Here is a 21273-nt window from a genome sequence, read left to right on the forward strand (position 1 = left end):
GCTAAAAGCTCCTCCACAGCAGTGCTTAATGACCGAAAGGTAAATCTCCACTCGGCGGGAACTTTGTCACAACTTGGCCAGGCCTCTTTCTCGCGGGCAGGAGGCGACACACCACGGAAATGGGTTCCAACACCTTTCCCTACCCTCTTAACAACCCTCTGTCCTCAAGTCCCGGGAACCTAGACGACCCTCCTGCGCGTGCGGCGTCCAATGGCTGCTATTGGCTGCCTCGCGAATGACGCAATTAGCTGACGCCAGCCGTCAGCCAATCAGCAAGAGCGATCTTCGCCCTTGTCCAGCGGCGCGCCGAGTTTGATCTGCGTCCCGGGACGCGGAAGCGGAGCGCTGGTCTGCGGCGGCGGTGGCGACGGAGGCGACGGAGCTGCCTCCCGCTGTTATCCCGGCCACCGCGAGCCCCGTCCACTCGCAGCCCGAGCGCCGCCGACCGGCTCCCGCAGCTCCCGGCCCGCGCGGCGCCCTCCCTCCCTGGGTGGCACGAGGCTGGGCGTCGGAGGGTGGGTGTCAAAGTGGCGTTTCCCGTCGCACCCTCTGTCCTTATCTTGGACGGGTGACATCCCTGCGTTCTCTTAAGTCTTTTAAAGCCGGCTCCTGCCTGCTTTCCACGGGCGCCTGCACCCCTCACCCTTCTGAACGGCTTTGCTCTCGCAGATTGACCTCACGCCCTCCTGGTGAGACCCCCTTCACAGACACACACTTCGGAAGATTTTCATGTGTCTTAGGAGATAGAGTTTTATTGTCAACCGCCCCCCCCCCTTTCTCTTTCGCTTTCTTCAGAACAGTTGGCCAGGAGAAACCACTGGACGGTGTCATATGGAATGAAAGGTTGCAATTTATGTGGTAGTTACTTGTTCAGAGTTAATAGTTTCTAAACTTTTTCCTTAAGGTACCTACTGACAATGTTTCTTTGAATTCACCACATCCATGTCTCTCATACTGAATATTTTAAGAAAGATGCTGGCTTACTTTGGTGTCCCCATAGACCAGGTAATTGTCTTTTATTACTGTCTTCACTTGGAGGTTGGGATGGGAGTCACAGTATTGTTTTGAGCTAGGGCCTCATGTAGGTCAAATTCTATATAATGGAGACTGGTCTTGAATTCCTTTTGTCTGCAACTCCGGCGTGCTGGTATTACAGGCGTGGAATGTAATTCATTAAGTCATTTGTGCAGGGACCTGGTGGTGCAAGCCTGTAATCCCAGCCACTGGGGAAACTGAGGCAGGAAGATCTGAAATTCAAGGCCTGCCTCTGCTACAGAGTGAGAATGAGTGCGGATCGCATGGAAGATATTAATGGAGACTGAGCTGGCAGACATGATGCCAGTTGGTACAGCATGTACTTAGACTCGAATCAAGTGTTTGTTTATTATGTTTTTGAGGTAGCGTCTCTACCCCAGGCTGGCCTGGAACTCACAGCAATCCTCCTACCTCTGTCTCCCAAGTGCTGGGATTAAAGGTGCGAGCCACCACACTCGGCTTCCTTTCACCTTATATATATATATATATTATTTATTTATTTATTTGTTTGTTTGAGAGCGACAGACACAGAGAGAAAGACAGATAGAGGGAGAGAGAGAGAATGGGCGCGCCAGGGCTTCCAGCCTCTGCAAAGGAACTCCAGACGCGTGCGCCCCCTTGTGCATCTGGCTAACGTGGGACCTGGTGAACCGAGCCTCGAACCGGGGTCCTTAGGCTTCACAGGCAAGCGCTTAACCGCTAAGCCATCTCTCCAGCCCGAATTACAAGGCTTTTCAATTACATCTTTCCTCTCCCCAGAAAGTCTTAAAAATTGCTCAGATTAGTCTTAATTTCTGGGCTCAAGTAATTGTGCTACCTCACTCTCCTGGTATCTGGGATTATAAGACACCCATGGTAGCTGAAATTTTTGATTTTGGGGTCAAAAGGTAGAAATTTTAGCTAGGAGAGGGGAGGTAATTTTTCTGAATAAAATTTCCCAAGGTGTTTAGGTATTTGAGCTGTCTCTGTTGTATAGCCCTAACAGGTCTTAAACTTGAGATCATCCTGTCTCTGCCTCCTGAATGCTGGGATTACAAATGTAAACTACCATGTCCAGTTGCCACTGTGCTTTGCTTTTTTAAGTTTTTTTTTTTGGAATGATGTTTATTTGAATCTTTTCTTCAAAATAAATAATGAAGCTTAATTCTATAAGAAGACCCTGGCCGGGCGTGGTGGCGCACGTCTTTAATCCCAGCACTCAGGAGGCAGAGGTAGGAGGATCGCTGAGAGTTCGAGGCCACCCTGAGACTACAGCGTTAATTCCAGGTCAGCCTGGACCAGAGTGAGACCCTACCTCGAAAAACCAAAAAAAAAAAGACCCTGTCTTCTTATATGTTATTGCATTATGTCTCTTTTTTTTCTTAGTTATATAATGATATTTAGGCTAGGTATAGTGGTGCATGCCTTTATTCACAGCACTTGGGAGGCCAAGGTAGGAGGAGGATCTCTGTGAGTTCAAGGCCAGCCTGGGCTAGAGCAAGACCCTACCTCGGAACACCAAAAAAAAAAAAAAAAAAAAAAAAAAAGAAAAAGAAAAGTTAGGGTGTATGCATATATAAATGTATTTTATTTATTTGCACTTGCTTGTGCGCATGTATGGGGTTGTGGGCGGGTTCCACAGTCTTCTCACTGCTGCGAGTGAATGCATGATGGATGTACCATTTTGCATCTGGCTTTATGTGGGCGCTAAGGAATTGACCCTGGGCTGGCAGGCTTTGCAGGCGAGTACTTTGAGCCATTGAGACATCTTCTCAGCCCCTTAATCAGAGCTTTCTTTGTAGGTTTTGCTCACGTGGAAAAATAAAGATTATGGCTCGACTCGGAGTATCATTCGTGCTATTGGGAAAATGCTTCCTTTAGAACCTTGCCGTAGACCTAATTTTGAGGTAAGTCAGTCACCACACATGGTTTAAGCCCTGTGTATAAAATAGCCCAAGTTACTCTAAACATATAGGACCGAATGACAAAGGAAGAAACCCATTTTGCAAGCCAGGAACCTTTACTTTGCCCCTGGAAACAAATCATTTAACACGTATTCAGATTGGCAGGTACTGAGAGCACCTGAGGATCTTTGAACCATCATCTTTTCTTTCTTTTTTTGGTTTTTGGAAGTAGGGAGGGTCTCACTTTAGCTCAGGCTGCGCTGGAATTCACTATGTAGTCTCAGGCTGACCTCAAACTCGTGTTGATCCGCCTACCTCTGCCTCCTGAGTGCTGGGATTAAAGGCGTGCGCCACCACGCCCAGCTTCATCTTTTTCTTAGGTTTTGTGATACATGAGACTAACGGGGGGGGGGGGGGGGGGGGGGGGGGGGGAATTACCACCTGCTTAGACTAGACTAGCCTTTTCCTTGGCATGTTTTCTTTCTAATGAGGGAACACTGCTGTTGAGTGTTTGCTTTCCCCCTTTTCTGTTTTGCATTGTTAATGGATTCAGTGCAATGTGGCATGAGGCCTGTGTCTTCTGACTCCCTTCAGGGCTCTGACTTTCTTTTCCTCCCATTCCTTTAGTTGATCGCACACTTGAGCTCTGTGGAGTCTGATCATTGTGAGTCTACGGTTCCATCTTTTGCTGATGTTTTGAGTGTGGCAGGTGGTGAAGAAGCCAGTCCCCTCAGATGTCGGTAATTTCATATGCTTACCTTGGGAAGTGGGATACAGTGTGTTGAAGTTTGTTCCTAGCAATTGAGCTTTTATATTCTGTCTTAGTGAGGTGCTGTGTCGTTGCATCTTCCTCACCTGGTTTACTGCTAGTTTCTCGTGTTTTTAGCCTTTTTTCTTTTCTTTTGAGGTAAGGAGGGTCTCTTGCTTCTAGCTCTGGCTGACCTGGAATTCACTATATAGTCTTAGACTGGCCTTGAACTCACAGCGATGCTCATACCTCAGCCTCCTGTGTTCTGGGATTTAACTCGTGTGCTACCACGCCTGGCCTAGCCATGTTTTCTTAGTGCACATTTAAACTAACACCAGGCCCAACATGCAGTGATTATACTTGCAGCTATCTTTAAAATATATATATTTTTTATTTCTTTCTTTCTTTTTTTTTTTTTTTTTTTTTTTTTTGAGGTAGGGTCTCATTCTAGCTTGGGCTGTCCTGGAATTCACTTTGTAGCCCAAGCTGGCTTTACATTGATGATGATCCTTCTACCTCAGCTTCCTGAGTGCTAGGATTATATGTATGACTTGCCACGTCCAGCTCATTTTTTTTTCTGAGTTATATTTGTACAAAATAAATATTAGGTTTATGCTACCTATTTAGCCAAAATTTACACAGGCCTTAACTGTACAAAACATGGTGTTAAATAGACATTCATCTCTCTGTATGAATAGGTTGTATTTTATGAATTCAGATAATTTTGGATACAGAATACTTGAAAAACTAGGTGTGGTGGCACATCCCTTCAATCCCAGCACTCAGGAGGCTGAGGTAGAAGGATCACTGTGAGTTCAAGGCTACCCTGAGACTACAGAGTGAATTCCAGATCAGCCTGGGCTCAAGTGAGACCCTACCTCAAAAGAAAAAAAAAAAATCCAGAAATTTCCCCAAAGCAAAAACTTGAATTTCTGCATTACAAGTATTGCACTGAATTTATAAGATTAAAGTAACCTAAAGGTGTTTCAGAGATGGCTTAAAGTAACAGGAGAATGCAGAGGTTAAATGCAAATACTGTACTTTAAAAACAAATGTTATTTTAATTTATTTATTTGAGAGTGACAGACAGAGAGAGAGAGAGAGAGAATGGGCATGCCAGGGCCTCCAGCCACTGCAAACAAACTCCAGATGCATGCGCCCCCTTGTGCATCTGGCTAACGTGGGTCCTGGGGAACCGAGCCTCGAACCTGGTCCTTAGGCTTCACAGGCAAGCGCTTAACCACCTCTGGAAACAAACTCCAGACACATGTGCCACTTTGAGCATTTGGCTTTACATGGGGAATTGAACATGGGCCTGCAGGCTTTGCAATCAAGCACCTTCAACTGCTGTGCCATATCTCCAGCCCCTACTGTACCATTTAATAAGAGAGACTTGAACATGCTTGGAGCTTGGTCTCTGCAGGGTTCCTGGCCCATCCCCAGACCCCCATTAATACTGATGGGTGAGCTGTATTTCCAAATGTGGGAACTGCTGACTTAGGTGTTATGCTATTCAGATGTCGGCTCTAAGCTAGACTATAAATCACAATTAGTCAAAGACTCTCGCTAAATTTATTATGTGTTAAACTGCTGTATTGATTTTTAAAATATGACATTGTAAAATGACCACTCACAATACTCTGAAAGTAAGGCCTTTCAGTACCTTAAAGTAGATTTTTTTTTTTTTTTAATTTTTGTTTTTCGAGGTAGGGTTTTGCTCTAGCCCAGGCTGACCTGGAATTCACTATGGAGTCTCAGGCTGGCCTTCAACTCATGGCGATCCTCCTATCTCTGCTTCCCGAGTGCTGGGATTAAAGGCGTGTGCCTCCATGCCTGACTTTATTTTTTTATTTATTCTTTTTTATTTTTGTTTTTTTTCAAAGTAGGGTCTTGCTCCAGCCCAGGCCAACCTGGAATCCACTATGTAGTCTCAGGCTGGCCTCAAACTCACAGCGATCATCCTGCCTTGGCCTCCCGAGTGCTGGGGTTAAAGGTATGTGCTACCATGCATGGCAGAATTTATTATTTTGTTTTAAATTTTATTTATTAGAGAGAGAGAATATGGGTGCTCCTGGACTCTAGCCACTGCAAATCAGCTATAAATGGATACAGCACTTTTGCAGAATTAATCCTAGGTCCTTTGGTTTTGTAGGCAAGCACCTTAACCACTGAGCCATCTCTCCGACCCTAAGAACTTATTATTTAAAAATATTTTTTATTTATTTTCAAGGAAAAATACAGCTACACAGTATATGTCTACCCCTTTTGCTGCTGCATAGGAACTCCAGATGCATCTAGTTTTACATTGGTACTAAGGAATCAAACCTGTATCACAGGCATTGCATAAACGTGCCTTTAGCTATTGAACCATCTTTCCATCCCTAGGATTTTTTTTTCTTCCTTTTGAAGTTAGGTCTCACTGTAGCCGAGGCTGACCTGGTACTCACTCTGTAGTCCCAGGCTGGCTTTGAATTTACAACAGTTCTCCTATCTCTGTCTTCTGAGTGCTGAGATTAAAGGCTGTACCACCAAGCTCGGCTTTAGAATTTCTTTTTTTTTTCTACTGTTTTTTTAAGGTAGGGTATTTTTTTTAAATATGTATATTTAATTTGTTTATTTGAGAGAGTGATAAGAGAGAAAAAGTGAAAGAGACAGAGAGAATGAACTCTAGACACATGTGCTACCTTGTGCATCTGGCTTATGAGGGTCCTGAGGAATCAAACCAGGGTCCTTTGGTTTTGCAGGCCAATGCCTTAACCGATAAGCCATCTCTCCAGCCCCTCCAGGTAGGTTTTGATCTAGCCCAAGCTGACCTGGAATTCACTATGTACTCCCAGGCTGGCCTCAAACTCACAGTGACTCTCCTTCCTCTGCCTCCCGAGTGCTGGGATTAAAGGCGTATGCCACCACACCTGGCTTAGAATTTCTTTTTTAAAAACATATTATCTAGGGCGTGGTGGCGCACGCCTTTAATCCCAGCACTCAGGAGGTAGAGATGGGAGGATCGCCATGAGTTGAAGGCCAGCCTGAGACTACATAGTGAATTCCAGGTCAGCCTGAGCTAAAGTGAGACCCTACCTCAAAAAACAAAACAAAGCAACAACAAAAAAGTCATGTTTAAGAAATTAATTATTAAATATTATTAAATAAATTATTATTTATTGGTATATGTGACAGGCAGGGTCTCACTGTAACTCAGGCTGATCTGGAATTCACTTTGTAATCTTAGGCCGGCCTGGAACTCACAGCATTCCTCCTACCTCTGTCTCCCGAGTGCTGGGATTTAAGGTGTGTGCTTAAGTGAGAACTTTATTGTATGAACATATTGCATATTGGTCATTCCAATCTGGTTATACTCTTATGTTCCCTTCCCCTTTAAATTTTTGAGATAGGGTTTCTCACTGAACCAAGAGCTTGCTGACTGGGCTATTCCGGCTTTGCATTAAGCCCCAAGAGTTGACTTCAGCTTGAGCAGCAAGCACTTTGCCCACTGGGCCTTCTCCTCAGCCTCTTTTCTTGTCTCCTCTCTCCCTCTGTCTCCCCCCACCCCCGCCTTCCTCCTTCCCTTATTTTTTGCTTTTTCTTTTTCTTTTTTTTTTGGTTTTTCGAGGTAGGGTCTCACTTTAGCCCAGGTTTTCCTGGAATTCACTATGTAGACTCAGGGTGGCCTCCAAATCACAGCGATCCTCCTACCTCTGCCTCCTGGGTGCTGAGATTAAAGGCATGCGCCACCATGCCTTTTTTTTTTTTTTTTTATGGTAGTGTCTTGCTCTAGCCCAGACAGATCTGAAATTCACTGTGTAGTCTCAGGGTGGCCTCAAACTCACAGTGATCCTCCTACCTCAGCCTCCCAGGTGCTAGGATTAAAGGCATACATCACCATTTCTGAAGTTTTTTTTTTTTTTTTTTTTTTTTTGAGATAGGGCCTCTAGCCAAGGCTGACCTGGAATTCACTATATAGTCTCAGGGTGGCTTTGAACTCACGGTGATCCTCCTACCACTGCCTCCCAAGTGCTGGCATTAAAGATGTGTGCCACCACGCCTGGCTCCTTACTTCTTTTTTCATTGAACATTTTCCTCTTGTGATTTCTTTTCTCTGCCCACAGAAATAACATACGGAGAAATTGGGGAGAGGAAAAAATTGATCTTTTCCACCCATCACATGTTTGGGATCCATTGTCACCTGCTGAAAGACAGCACAAACCAATGAAAAATGATGTGCCTGTAAGTGAAGCTGCAGTTAAAAAAATAGCTGCCCTTGAAGATGAGCTCGCTTCGCTTCGGTCTCAGATTGCTGCCATCGTGAAAATGCAGGGACTGCGGAGCAGCCCAGCATCTGGTACGCAGCATTAAGAGTTTTGTTCCAGCTAGGGCATACTTATCTGCTTCTTTTTTAGGTTTTTCGAGGTAGGGTCTCACTCTGGCCCAGGCTGACCTGTAATTCACTATGTACTCTCAGGGTGGCCTTGAACTCACTGCGATCCTCCTACCTCTGCAAATCAGTACAGTTCAGAGTAAGAACTGTGGAAGACACTAAAAGCAACATAAAAGGATAATTGGCATATAAGGTTATCATGTCTGATGTTTATACGGAGTAAATCAAGATGTAGTGAAAAGAATGGCTGTGGTGTGAGGAGCCCTCTGTACCAGTGACAATTATATGTGTTAAAAAGTGTCACATCTTTTAAGTAAGCTAGTTTCTAGTTCTTCAGCAAAGATTGGAAGTCTGGCATAGTACAGTGGCTCATGCGTAGTATCAGTTTTGAGAAGGCTGAGACAGGAGGGTGACCACACATTCAAGGCCTGCTTGAGCTGCAGTAGTGAGTGTTAAGGCAGCCTTGACTGTAGACTGAGACTTTGTTTCAAAAATGAATGGATGAGGGAAGGGGAAATGCAGAGAGGTAGGGTCTCTCTGTAGCCCAGGCTAGCCTGGAACTCATGGCAGTCTTCCTACCTCTGTTTCCTGAGTGCTGGGATCAAAGGCACATACCACACCTGGTTTGAGTTTTAGTGTTTCTAATTATAAGTTTTGTTTTTTTTTTTAATTTTTAAAATTTTTTGAGGTAGTTTCATTCTAGCTCAGGCTGACCTGGAATATTCACTATGTAGTGTCAGGGTGGCCTAGAATTCATGGTGCTCCTCCTACTTTTGTCTCCCGAGTGCTGGGATTAAAGGCATGTGCCACCATGCCCAGTCTAATTATAAGTTTTCTGTTTGTTGGTTTTTGCTTTTGTTTTTTGAGGTAGGGTCTCACTCTAGCCCAGGCTGACCTGGAATTCACTCGGTGGCCTTGAACTCATGGTGATCCTCCTACCTCTGCCTCCCAAGTGCTGGAGTTAAAGGTATGCATCACTACTCACAGCTTAATTATAGGTTTTTAAAATCTTTTTGTTGTTTGTTTGAGAGCGACAGACGGACAGAGAAAGAGAGGGGAAGAGAGAGAGAGAGAATGGGCGTGCCAGGGCTTCCAGCCACTGCAAATGAACTCCAGATGTGTGCGCCCCCTTGTTCATCTGGCTAATGTGGGTCCTGGGGAATCGAGCCTTGAACCGGGGTCCTTAGGCTTCACAGGCAAGCGCTTAACCGCTAAGCCATCTCTCCAGCCCAGCTTAATTATAGTTTAAAAAAATTGTTTATTTGAGAGAGATTGAGAGCAACAGTGAGGTAAAGAGTGAGTGAGTATCAGCATGTCAGGGCCTCCTGCCATTGAAAATGAACTCCAGATGCATGCACCACTTTGTGTATCTGGCTTTACGTGGGTACTGGAGGATTGAACCTGGGCCTTCAGGCTTTGCAAGCCAGCACCTTTTAATTGCTGAGCCATTGCTCCAGCCTCTGTTGATAAGGTTTTTTTTCTGGTTGTTGTTGGGTTTTTGAGGTAGGGTCTCACTCTAGCCCAGGCTGACTTGGAACTCACTATGTAGTGTCAGGGTGTCCTCAACTCATGGTGATCCTCCTACTTTAGCTTCCCAAGTGCTAGTATTAAAGATATGAGCCACTTCTCCCAGTTGGTTTTTGATTTTAAGCATGGATAACAAGGGCTGGGAAGATTGCTCAGTGGTTAAGATGCTTCTTGCAAGCCTGATGGCCTGGGTTCTATTCCCTGGCATCCATGTAAAAGCCAGAGACAAAAAGTGGTGCAAACATCTGGTGTGTGTTTGCAGCAGCAGGAGACCCTAGTGTGCTGACACGCAGAAACACTCAGGCATGCACACACATGCTAATGAATAAGTAAAAATGGATAATGTTTAGATTATATATGATTTACTGGAAAACTATTTTATGGTTAAAAGGCAGTTTTTAGGGGGTTGGGAAGATGACTCAGTGGTTAAAGGTGCTTGCTTGCAAAGCCTGACAGCCTGGGTTCCATTCCCCTTTATCCATGTAAAGCCACATGCACAAAGTGACACATGCATCTGCAGTTCATTTTCAGTGGCTAGATGCCCTGGCAAACATATGTTCTCTTTCTCTCACATACACAAACACTCTTTTCTCTCAAATTTTTGAAAAGAGCAGCTTTTGGGCTGGAGAGATGGCTTAGTGGTTCCTTGTGCTTCCTGCCCAAGCATGAGGGTTTGAGTGGGCCTGAAACTTCCAGAGTTCAAATCTCCATCTCTCACTTAAACAGCTGGGTGTAGCCGTGGAGGACTGCAAGGGCACGTCGACACACTCACATCGTACATATAAACAAGCAAAAAGGAGCAACAGATTTGGACATTAGAAAATAATGCATCTTTTAGGATATACCCTGATATGGCCTAGTTGGATTAGGGAAGAGCTTCAAGCAGAGGAGTATAGATCAGTGGTAGAGCAGTTGTCTAGAGATGACTTAAAAATTCAGATTAGGGGCTGGAGAGAGGGCTCAGTGATTAAGGTGTCTGCCTGCAAAGTCTTAAGAACCTAGGTTCAGTTGCACAAAGTCTGGAGTTTGTTTACAGCCTCTACAGGCTCTGGCACACCTATTCTCTTTCTTTCTCTCTCTCTCTCTGCTTGCAACTAAATAAGTAAATAAAAATTCAGGGCTCGGGCTGGAGAGATGGCTTAGCGTTTAAGTGCTTGCCTGTGAAGCCTAAGGACCCCAGTTTGAGGCTCGATTTCCCAGGACCCACGTTTGCCAGATGCACAAGGGGGCGCACGCTTCTGGAGTTCGTTTGCAGTGACTGGAAGCCCTGGCGCGCCCATTCTCTCTGTCTCTATCTGCCTCTTTATCTCTCTGTCACTTTCAAATAAATAAATAAAAATAATTTAAAAATTCAGGGCTGGGTGTGGTGGCACACACCTGTAATCCCAGCACTTGGGAGGCAGAAGTAGGTGGATCTCTGTGAGTTTGAGGCCACTCTGAGACTAATTCCAGGTTTGCCTGGACTAGAATGAGACCCTACCTCAAAAAACAAAACAAAACCAATCAACCAACCAAACAAACAAAAATTCAGATAGAGAATCTTAGAGAATCACTGAGCAGATGGGGTTGATTTTCTTTCCTGGCCACCATAGCACGAGCTTAGCAGCATTATAGAGTTCTTGCTTTGATTCTCAGTAGTGTTAGGTTAGAATTTGGAATGAGTTTTCAATAGACTTCTTTGTTTTTAGGCTTCATTGACATGAATGAGCAACCTAGTGGTGTGGGACGATTTCTGTCGTCGGGGACTGGTAAGCTGATTGTGGAACCAGATCACTTTCCAAGTTCGAAGCTTCCTTCTCCTCCTCTGCCACCACCACCACCACCGCCGCTTCCTCTTCAGTTCTCTTCTGTCCAGCCTCAGTGTTTTCCTCCCACACTACGAAGGTCTACTAATAGTGGTGGCTTAGATAATCCAGCAACTGAAATGAAAGAGCAACACTCGGATGCTAGAAAGAACATTTGTGGTCATCATTCAAAAAGCCAGAGAAATAATGCTGTTCCGAACATGTTGGATGTTCTAAAGGACATGAATAAGGTTAAGCTTCGTGCTGTTGAAAGGTATGTTGTCAAAACTTTGAAAAAGAGTAGCTCGGTGGTTAAGAGTATTTACTATATAAGCACGAGGACCTGAATTTGATCCCCATAAAATAAAAACATAAAAACCCAAGTGTGGCCACATATGCCTGAAACCCTAGCATTGAGTGAGGTGGAGATGGGATTGCTGTGACTCACTGGCTAGCGAGTCTAGCAGAAAAACAGCTCCAGGGTTAGCAAGAAAGTCTCTCTCAAGGAAATAAGGTGGAAGGACAATAGAGAAGCCCTTGCCTCCATAGACACCGCCCCCCCCCCCCATACATGTGCACACACACTAGGAAATTGGGAAAGGAACTGAAATTTTGTTAATCCTGTTTTAAAAGAGATATTTGTGATAGTTGACTTATACATCTTATTTATTATTCCTCCTCATCAGAATCCCTTCCCAGAGATAATTTCCAATTTCTTTAAAAATGTTTTAAAAATATTTTACTTATTTAAGAGAGAGAGTCAGATAGAGAATGGGTATGCCGGGACCTCGAGACACTGCAAATGAACTCCAGACACATGCACCACCTTGGCTTACATGAGTACTGGGTAATTGAACCTGGGTCCTTAGGCTTTGCAGGCTAAGTGCCTAACCACTAAGCAGTCTCTCCAGCCCCACTTTCAGTTCTTGATAATTTTGTCATATCATATTTGCTAGTCTTCATTTCATTTATTTATCTGAGAGGAGGCACACTAGGGCTGTAGCTAGTACAAATGAATTCCAAATGCATGCACCACCATGTGCATCTGGCTTAAGTGTGTTCTGGGGAGATAAACCTGGATCTTTTGGCTTAGCAGTCAGGTGTCTTATCCACCCAGCCCCATTACTATTTTTTTTTTTAAAGCAAGTTGTCTTTATTTGAGAAGGGGGGGTGCAGATAGAGAACAGGTGTGCCAGGGTCTCCCACGACTTGTACATCTGGCTTATGTGGGTACTGGAAAATTGAACCTGAGACCTTAAGCTTCCCAGGCAAGTGCCTTAACACTGAGCCAATTATCCAGCCCCCTTTTGCTATTTTTGATATATTATACTTTTTGTTGAAGATAAGGAATATAATACTTCCCAGTAGCAACAGTTTTGCTTTCTCTGGGGACAATTATGTATGGTCAGCTGCAATGTGGAAATATTAAAGGACAGTTTCAGAAACCATCCATAAGTTTTGAATTGTGTGCTCTTTTGAGCAGCACGATGGAGGCATGAATTAATGATGAGAGGAATAAACAGCCTAATGGTTTTTATTTTATTATTTATTTATTTATTTTTGAGCTAGCATCTCACTCTAGCCCAGGCTGACCTGGAATGCACTATGTAGTCTTAAGGTGGCCTCGCTCACGGTGATCCTCCTACCTCTGCCTCCCGAGTGCTGGGATTAAAGGCCTGTACCACCATGCCCAGCTCTGGTTTTTATGTTTTCATTTATGTTTTTTATTTCTTGTTTTTTTGAGGTAGGGTTTCACTGTAGCCCAGGCTGACCTGGAATTCACTACGTAGTCTTAGGCTGGCCTCAAACTCACAGTGACCCTCCTATTTCTGCCTCCTGAGTGATGGAATTAAAGGCATATGCCACTATACCTGGCTAATGTTCTTTTTTAAGGGGTGTGTGTGTGTGTATGTGGTCACACTAGAGTCTCTTGCAAATGAATGTCAGAAACATGCTCCATTTTTGTGTCTGGCTTTATGTGGGTGCTGGGGAATTAAATCCAAACTAGCTGGCTTTGCCTGCACCTCTACCACTGAGCCATCCCCATAGTGATTTGCTTTTTATGAAATGTAGTTGAGAAATTCTTGATTATTTATCTAAATCTTCTTGCTCCTGGTGCTGAGTATGTTGGCACATACTCATTTATAGTCCTAGCATTTGGGAGGTAGAGGTAGGTAGATTGCTCCTACATAGTAAGTTCCAGGCCCACCATGGCTGAAGAGTGAGAGACTGTTGAGGGTTTCTGCATGTTTATAGTAAGAAATCCTAAGTCCTAACCAGACTGCAGGAAGGCCCCAACCCACATGATTTCTTTCTCTTAAAAAAATTATATATGTTATTTGCTAGCAGAGAGATAGGGAACAGAGAGAGAGAGAGAGAGAGGGGACACGCCAAGGCCTCCAGCTGCTGCAAGTGAACTCACTTTATGCATCTGGCTTTATGTGGGTACTGGTCATTGAACGTGGGGTGGCAGACTTTGCAAGCAATCACCTTAACCTCTAAACCATCTCTCCAGCCCTTTCTCTTTAATAAAAAAAAAGTTTTGTAAATAAAAAAATGGACAAATAAAATCTAAGGGCTGGAGAGATGGCTTAGCAGTTAAGGCATATGCCTGTGAAGACTAAGGACCTAGGTTCGATTCTCTAGGTCCCGTGTAAGCCAGATGCACATGGTGGCACATGCATCTGGAGTTTGTTTGCAATGGCTAGAGCCCTGGTGTGCCCATTCTCACTCTCCTTCTCTGTCTCTAACAAGTAAATTAAGAAAAAGAAAAAGAAAAAAAATTGTGCGTTTGTATTTATGTGGTATGGGTGTGCCACTGCAAATGGATGCTAGACGCATGCACCACTTTTTGCATTTTATGTGGGTGCTGAGTACTCGAGTTTAGCAGGCTTTGCAAGCAAGTTCTTTTAGCTGCTGAGCCATCTCGTCAGCCTAATTTCTTGGTTATCTGGTTTTGAATTCATGGTGCCCTCTAGTTTCCTTAAAGCAAAAATCTCTGAAGACTAATTAGCTTGTATATTATGCTTGTCGTCAAAGAACTAAAATAGTGTCAGAGCTTTAATGTATTCAGTCTCCTTCCTTCCATAGATCACCTGGTGGTAGACCCATTCACAGAAGAAAAAGGCCAAGTTCTGACTGGGACCCAGTGTCTTTAATATCGCAGGCGCTTAAGCAGAAGTTTGCTTCTCAAGAAGATGAGTCCTTTGACAAAGAAAGCCAGTCTTGGGAGTCTTCCCCTTTTTCTAGTCCAGAGACCTCAAGGGTGAGTTACTGTGTGACTGGCAGGGTCTTTCAGGCGTGTGCTTTACCACTGAGCTGTGTATCTAGCTTGAGGAGTTCAGGTGGCTCATACATGGCTTTTCGTGTATTTCATAATTAACAGTAGTAGTTGTTTTTAGTTTTGTTTTTTTGTGGTAGGGTCTCACTCTAGCCCAGGCTGGCCTGGAATTCACTATGGAGTCTCAGGCTGGCCTTGAACTCACAGTAATCCTCCTACCTCTGCCTCCCAAGTGCTGGGATTAAAGGTATGTGCCAGCATGCTTGGCTAGTTGTATTTATTAAGAGAGAGAGAGAGGAAGAGACAGATAGAGAGAGGTTGGGCACACCAGGGCTTTCAGCTGCTGCAAATGAACTCCAGACGCATGTACCACCTTGCACATCTGGCTTATGTGGGTCCTGGGGAATTGAGCCTGGGTCCTTTGGCTTTGCAGGCAAATGCTTAACTGCTAAGCCATCTCTCCAGTCCTATTTATTTATTTATTTATTACTAGATTGTACTCTTTTATTCCCTGTCCCTGTTCCTTCTTCCCTGGGGGCCTCCTCTGTGGGGTTATGGGATTTACTGTGGGTCATGAAGGCCTCAGTCCGTCCCAGTGGGATAGCGGGGGAACCGTGCTTCAGGGTGTTCCCACCCACCCTGTGCTCTTCCAGTCTTCCGCCCCTCTTGCTGCAACATTCCCTGAGACATGGCAGGCCTCATTTAGTGTTGGCTACTTCTTTTTTTTTTAAAGTTAGGGTCTTGCCCTAGTCCAGGTTGTAGACTCAGGGTGGGCTTGAACTCACCACAATCCTCTTACCTCTGCTGGGATTAAAGGCATGCGCCACCTCACCTGGCAAGTGTTGAGTTCTTTGTAGCTTCTGGATTTCTGCTTTGATAGGTTGTCCTTGATCACTGTGTCTGCCACCATCACCCTGGAGCCGGTTGTCAGGTTAGCAGTAAGGGCAGTGTTCATGGCGCTGCTTCTGCTGGAGCTCCTCCTGGGCCCTGGCAGGTGCAGAAGAGGTGGTGAGTCTTGTTGGCAGTCGGTGATCTTCTTGTCTTACCGATGGGTCTCTTGGTCTGCAGGGTCCTCTGCTGTCAGCGACTGTTTTCTTCCAGCATGATGGGTCTAGCCAGGAGGGAGCTTATTTCCCTTTTGGTTCCAGCATGGTAATTTGATGTTCTGTGACCATAGCCTGTGGTGTCTTCAGCAATAGGGTCTTATCTTTTAGCTTTGGCAGGTAATCAAGTGTGTTGGCAATGGCCTACATTGTTTTGGGAACCTCACGGGTCTTCCTGGCCAACAGCTCACTATGTAGTCATAGTTTTTGAGGTATGGTCTCACCCTGTGTCCCAAGCTGGCCTGGAACTTGAAAATCCTCCTGCCTTAGTTTTCCAAGGGCTGGCATTCTAGGCATGAGTCACATGACAGACTCCCTCCCTCCCTCCTTCCCTTCCTTTTTTTCTTTCAAACAATTTTATTTATTTATTTATTTGAGAGCGACAGACACAGAGAGAAAGACAGGTAGAGGGGGAGAGAGAGAGAATGGGCGCGCCAGGGCTTCCAGCCTCTGCAAACGAACTCCAGATGCGTGCGCCCCCTTGTGCATCTGGCTAACGTGGGACCTGGGGAACCGAGCCTCGAACCGGGGTCCTTAGGCTTCACAGGCAAGCGCTTAACCGCTAAGCCATGTCTCCAGCCCTCAAACAATTTTTATTTTATTTGTGAGAAAGAAAAGGAGAGAATGTGTGAGTGAGTATATGGGTGTGCAGGCCCTCTTGCCACTGCACATGAACTCTGTAGCATGTGCCACTTTGCATCTGGCTTTATGTGTGGACTGGAGGAATCAAAACCATTCGGGCAAGCAAGCACCTTTAACCGCTGAGCCTTCTCCCTAGTCCTATAAATTGTTTTTCCTTTTTTTAAATTAAAAAAATTATTTATTGATTTATTTGGGAGTGAGATTGATGGAGGCTGACCACACAGAGAATGGGCATGCCAGGGCCTCTTGCCCCTGCAAACACACTGTAGATACTTGTGCCACATTGTCCATCTGGCTTTTTTGTGAGTACTGGGGAATTGAACCCAGGCCTGGCAAGCTTTGCAAGCATGCACCTTTAACCACCAAACCATCTCTTCAGTCTATGCAGTCTTTTTTAAAAAACTTATTTATTTATTTGAGAGCGACAGACAGAGAGAAAGAGGCAGAGAGAGAGAGAGAGAGAAAAAGAATGGGTGTGCCAGAGCCTCCAGCCACTGCACATAAACTCCACAGATGCATGTGTCCCCTTGTGCATCTGGCTAACGTGGGTCCTGGGGAATCAAGCCTCGAACCGGGATCCTCAGGCTTCACAGGCAAGCTCTTGACTGCTAAGCCATCCCTCTAGGCCTATGCAGTCTTTTTTAATGCTGTTGGTCTTTGTATTCTTGTCAGTTTTTCATGTTCACTTAGTTTACTAGGATATAAAAGGCTTGTTTGAAAAATAGAAATACATAAGTTTATAATGATTTGTCTTTAACAGATGCTAAGTCGATGTTGCTGTCTGTAGCATGAACCAGGTGGTCCAGGACAGCTGTGCAGTAGATCCAGCCCAACCATACTGCATGGGAACACACCAGTTTGTTTATAACATCAAATATAAGGACTTTTGGACTTTTCAGTTGAATGGAACCCTGCTTTAAAATACAAAAACAGGACTATAGTTATCTCTAAAGGCGATACTTACTGGCTGCCTGAAAGGAACTGTGTTTGGGGAGTGTTTATCACAGTTCATTTGAGATCGTGGAGGGACAAGTTAGGCGGGCAGCAGTGTGGAGTGTTGCGTAGCAGAGAGGGAGCTTGAACGATAGAGCAGGAGGTGTGTGTGTAGTGGGGGGTTGTTACGTATTACGGGGATACTGTGTGTGTGTCCCGTATCTTATGCCTAATATGTTGATTCAGGAAATAACACTCTTTTTTATTTATTTATTTATTTATTTTTATTTTTTGGTTTTTCAAGGTAGGGTCTCACTCTGGCTCTGGCTGACCTGGAATTCACTATGTAGTCTCAGGGTGGCCTCGAACTCACAGAGATCCTCCTACCTCTGCCTCCCGAGTGCTAGGATTAAAGGCGTGCGCCACCACGCCTGGCTCTAGGAAATAACACTCTTTAAAAAAGGCAGGTCTGGGGATACAGCTCAGCACAGTGGTAGTGTGCTTGCCTAAGCATGCATGAAGTCCTGGTTCAATCCCCAGTACTATACAACAAACAGTTCCTCCCCAGTCCTCCTCCTTCCAAAAAATACAATTTAAAAAAAGCAAAAGAATATGTAGTTCACTCCTGAATTATGACCACTAAAAATGTAAATGAATGGGCTGAGGAGATGGCTCAGCTGTTAAGGGTTAAAGGTGCTTGCTTGCAAAGCCTGTCAGACTGGGTTTCATTCCCCAGCGCCCACATAAAGCCAGATGCACAAAGTGGCTCTTGCATTTGGAGTTCATTTGCAGCAGGAAGAGGCCGTGGTGTGTCTGTTCTCTCTCTCTGTGCTTGCAAATAAATATTTACAAAATGTAAATATGTGTTAAATCCTTAATTCTCATATTTGTGTAGCACTTTAATTTGCAAAGTAAATGTGGCCCTCCATATCCGTGCATTTTGCTCCTGAATTTGAACTACTATGGATGGGAATATTTGAAAAACAAGCAGACAAACAACAGATGCCTGCAGATTTATACTGAGCACGTAGACATTTTTCTTGCCATTTTCCTTAATCAGTATAACATGACAGTTATTTACAGAGCATTTACAGTGAATTAAGTGATCTAGAGATAATTAAAGCATAAAGGAGAATGTACGTAGATTGTCTGTAAATATCATGCAATTTCATATGAAGGACTTGACATCCGTGGCTTTTGATATTTGTGGGAGTCATGGAATAAATCCTCTGTGGATGTAGCTGGATGACTGTTTAATCTTTATAGCAATATCCTAAACAATAATAAAAGGCCAAAACAAAAAAAAGGTAAATATTATTTGTTTTACATTTGAGGAAAAGAAACTGCATAATAACCACAGTCCCATGGCTACAGAGCAAAGCAGAGACTAGACCTTGGTTTAGTAAATTCTAGGGTGTTTGAAACACTCAGATATCTGAGAACAGGTGGAACACACTATTTCCCAGTGGCAATGAGTCAGTGGAAGTGGTGTTTGATGTTTGTTCCTGTGTCTGTATGTACTTTTTCTTTTTTCTTTTTTTTTGTTTTTCGAGGTAGGGTCTCACTCTCTAGCTCAGGCTGACCTGGAATTCACTATGTTGTCTCAGGGTGGCCTCGAACTTACGGCAATCCTCCTATCTCTGCCTCCCGAGTGCTGGGATTAAAGGCGTGGGCCACCATGCCTGGCTTGTATGCACTTTCTAACTGTGAACATTTTAAGAGAGGCATCATCTCCTTTTATATATTTTAATAGCACCTCCTTTCAGGCTGGACATGGGGAACCACACTAGGTCACTAGACCTCGTTCTGCTATGGTTGGGTGATTGCTGTCTCCTAAAGGTTCATGTGGTGAAAGGCTTGTCCAGAGTGCTGCTGTTAGGAGATGCGCAGGTGCTTGAAAGCACGTGTGGGCCTCTTCCTGGCCCGTGAGGCAATGCGTCTTGATCTGCTGTAATCTGTTCCCTTGCCGGAGCCTCTCCTCAGTGGCTTGGCAACCATGAGACAAACCGTTTCTCATCGGTTAATTCCCTGTGTCTTTCCTTGTCGTTCTACAGCCTGGTGTGTTCTGAGTGTCTTTGTTCACTTGTGTCCTCAATCTTGAGCACAGAGCTGGACATAGCAGATTCTCCAATTACGACTTATTGTTGAATAAATTGAACCTCAAAGGGTCATTTCATTTCTTTTTTGTTTTTTTTGAGGTAGAGTCCACTCTGGTCCAGGCTGACCTGGAATTCACTCTATAGTCTTAGGGTGGCCTCGAACTCACGGCGATCCTCCTACCTCTGCCTCCCGAGTGCTGGGATTAACGGCATGCGTCACCACGCCCAGCTTCATTTTTTTTTTTTTTAATTTAGGTTTTCAAGGTAGGGTTTCACTCTAGCTCAGGCTGACCTGGAATTCACTATGTAGTCTCAGGGCGGCCTCGAACTATCGGTGATCCTCCTACTTCTGCCTCCCAAGTGCTGGGATTAAAGGCGTGTACCACCACGCCCAGCTGGGTCATTTCATTTTTGTCTTGCCATTTTCCTTTTTACAAAAATATGAATAATATTTGTTTTAAACATTTGTTTTGTTTCAGTTTTGACATCACCTTTCCTCTTCAGAAAGACAGTGATCTAAAGGAAGAACTCATCAAAAGCATTTGACCAAGGAAGGGTTCAGCAACACAAGTTGTGTCTAGACTTGGAAGGAAAGATCCAGACGCCCTGTTACATCTTTCACTGCTCTTCAGGGAAGCAGGTCTGCCAGTGCTCAGCTACGGACAGCCCTGAAGAATATTGTCTCTGGCTTTGGGAGATCCGGTGGTTACTGCTGCTGAAGAAAACAGGCTTCACGCCTGTTTTTCTTCATTTGTTGGTGCTCCTGAAGACAGTGTGTACTTGAGTGATCTTACTAAGCAAGTGGGACTTCCCAGGTGATCTGTACTTAATCTTTTTAAAGTCAGCAATGATCTGGTTTATGTGGCCTTCAGCAAGTTGGAGCTTTTCAGAAGATAAAATGATAGTTTTCATTAAGGCAGCTATAATTTTAATCTTTCTAAAACTTCCCAAGGTAAATTATTCTTAGAAACTGATTTTGATTGTTAAGTGCTACAAATAGTGCAATCTTCTTGATAATTTTTGTCCATACTTGCTATGTAAATGTATATGCCTGACATTTGATTCCTTCCTTCCTTATTAGGTATAGCCTCTGTTCCTTTGTAAATAGATGGTGCAATAAATATCTTTTTAACTTGGCATTTTGTAACAATTCAACTGCTTTCTCACTGTTTCATGAAGTCTTAAGTCTGACATTTTAAAGTTTTATGTATTTATTTATTTGACAGAGGGGGAAGAGAGAAAATGGGCATGCCAGGACCTCCAACCACTGCAAACCAACTCTAGATGTGTGCACCCCCTTGTACATCTGGCTAATGTGGGTCCTGGGGAATCGAACCCGGGTCCTTTTGTTTTGCAGGCAAATGCCCTAACCGCTAAGCCATCCCTCCAGCCCTTAAGCCTGACATTTTGTTGTGAGAGGAATTTCTATAAATCATTTCTTGGGTCATACAAATGAGACATAATTTGCAGTGTTATTTTATATCTCTTTGGCCATATGCTAATGTTTTTAAACAAATTTCATACATATATACGTTTTGGCCACAGTTCCTTCCCTGTTTTCCTCTCCCACTCCTGCTGAATCCCTTTTCAGACCACCTTCTGCTTTTAGATATTTATTGAACCAGTGAGTTTAACTAGAGTTGGTTGCATGAACCTGGGTAGAATGTTGTTTACCTCAGCATAGGCTATATAAGGCTGAAGAAAATGTCTCCCCATTCCCAGACTTTAACCATTGACTCCAATGGCTCCTTAGGGAGCAGTCAGTTATTCTCAGCACTTTAACTGGTTAGGAGTCTGCATGGACTACCACTCGTTGGAAAACACGTGTGTGTGTGTGTGTGTGTGTAAGAGGCAGGCAGAGAGA

General features: G+C 44.3%; 1 protein-coding gene across 2 annotated transcripts; it reads left to right on the forward strand.

Annotated features, from left to right (window-relative positions):
- Positions 1–486: 486 nt before the first annotated feature.
- Positions 487–20518, forward strand: Mtfr2 (mitochondrial fission regulator 2). 2 transcript variants are annotated; one of them, XM_045159106.1, is made up of 8 exons: positions 487–515; positions 905–1005; positions 2817–2921; positions 3546–3658; positions 7773–8005; positions 11257–11626; positions 14443–14617; positions 19889–20518. In XM_045159106.1, the coding sequence occupies exons 2-8, from the start codon at positions 943–945 to the stop codon at positions 19892–19894; spliced, it is 1065 nt and encodes a 354-aa protein (XP_045015041.1). In that variant the 5' UTR covers positions 487–515; positions 905–942; the 3' UTR covers positions 19895–20518. The 2 variants fall into 2 exon arrangements, with proteins under 2 accessions (XP_045015041.1, XP_045015040.1); XM_045159105.1 differs by having other exon boundaries at positions 489–689.
- Positions 20519–21273: the final 755 nt, after the last annotated feature.

The sequence above is a fragment of the Jaculus jaculus genome, chromosome 9 (genome assembly GCF_020740685.1).
Source record: "Jaculus jaculus isolate mJacJac1 chromosome 9, mJacJac1.mat.Y.cur, whole genome shotgun sequence".
Taxonomy (NCBI): Eukaryota; Metazoa; Chordata; class Mammalia; order Rodentia; family Dipodidae; genus Jaculus; species Jaculus jaculus.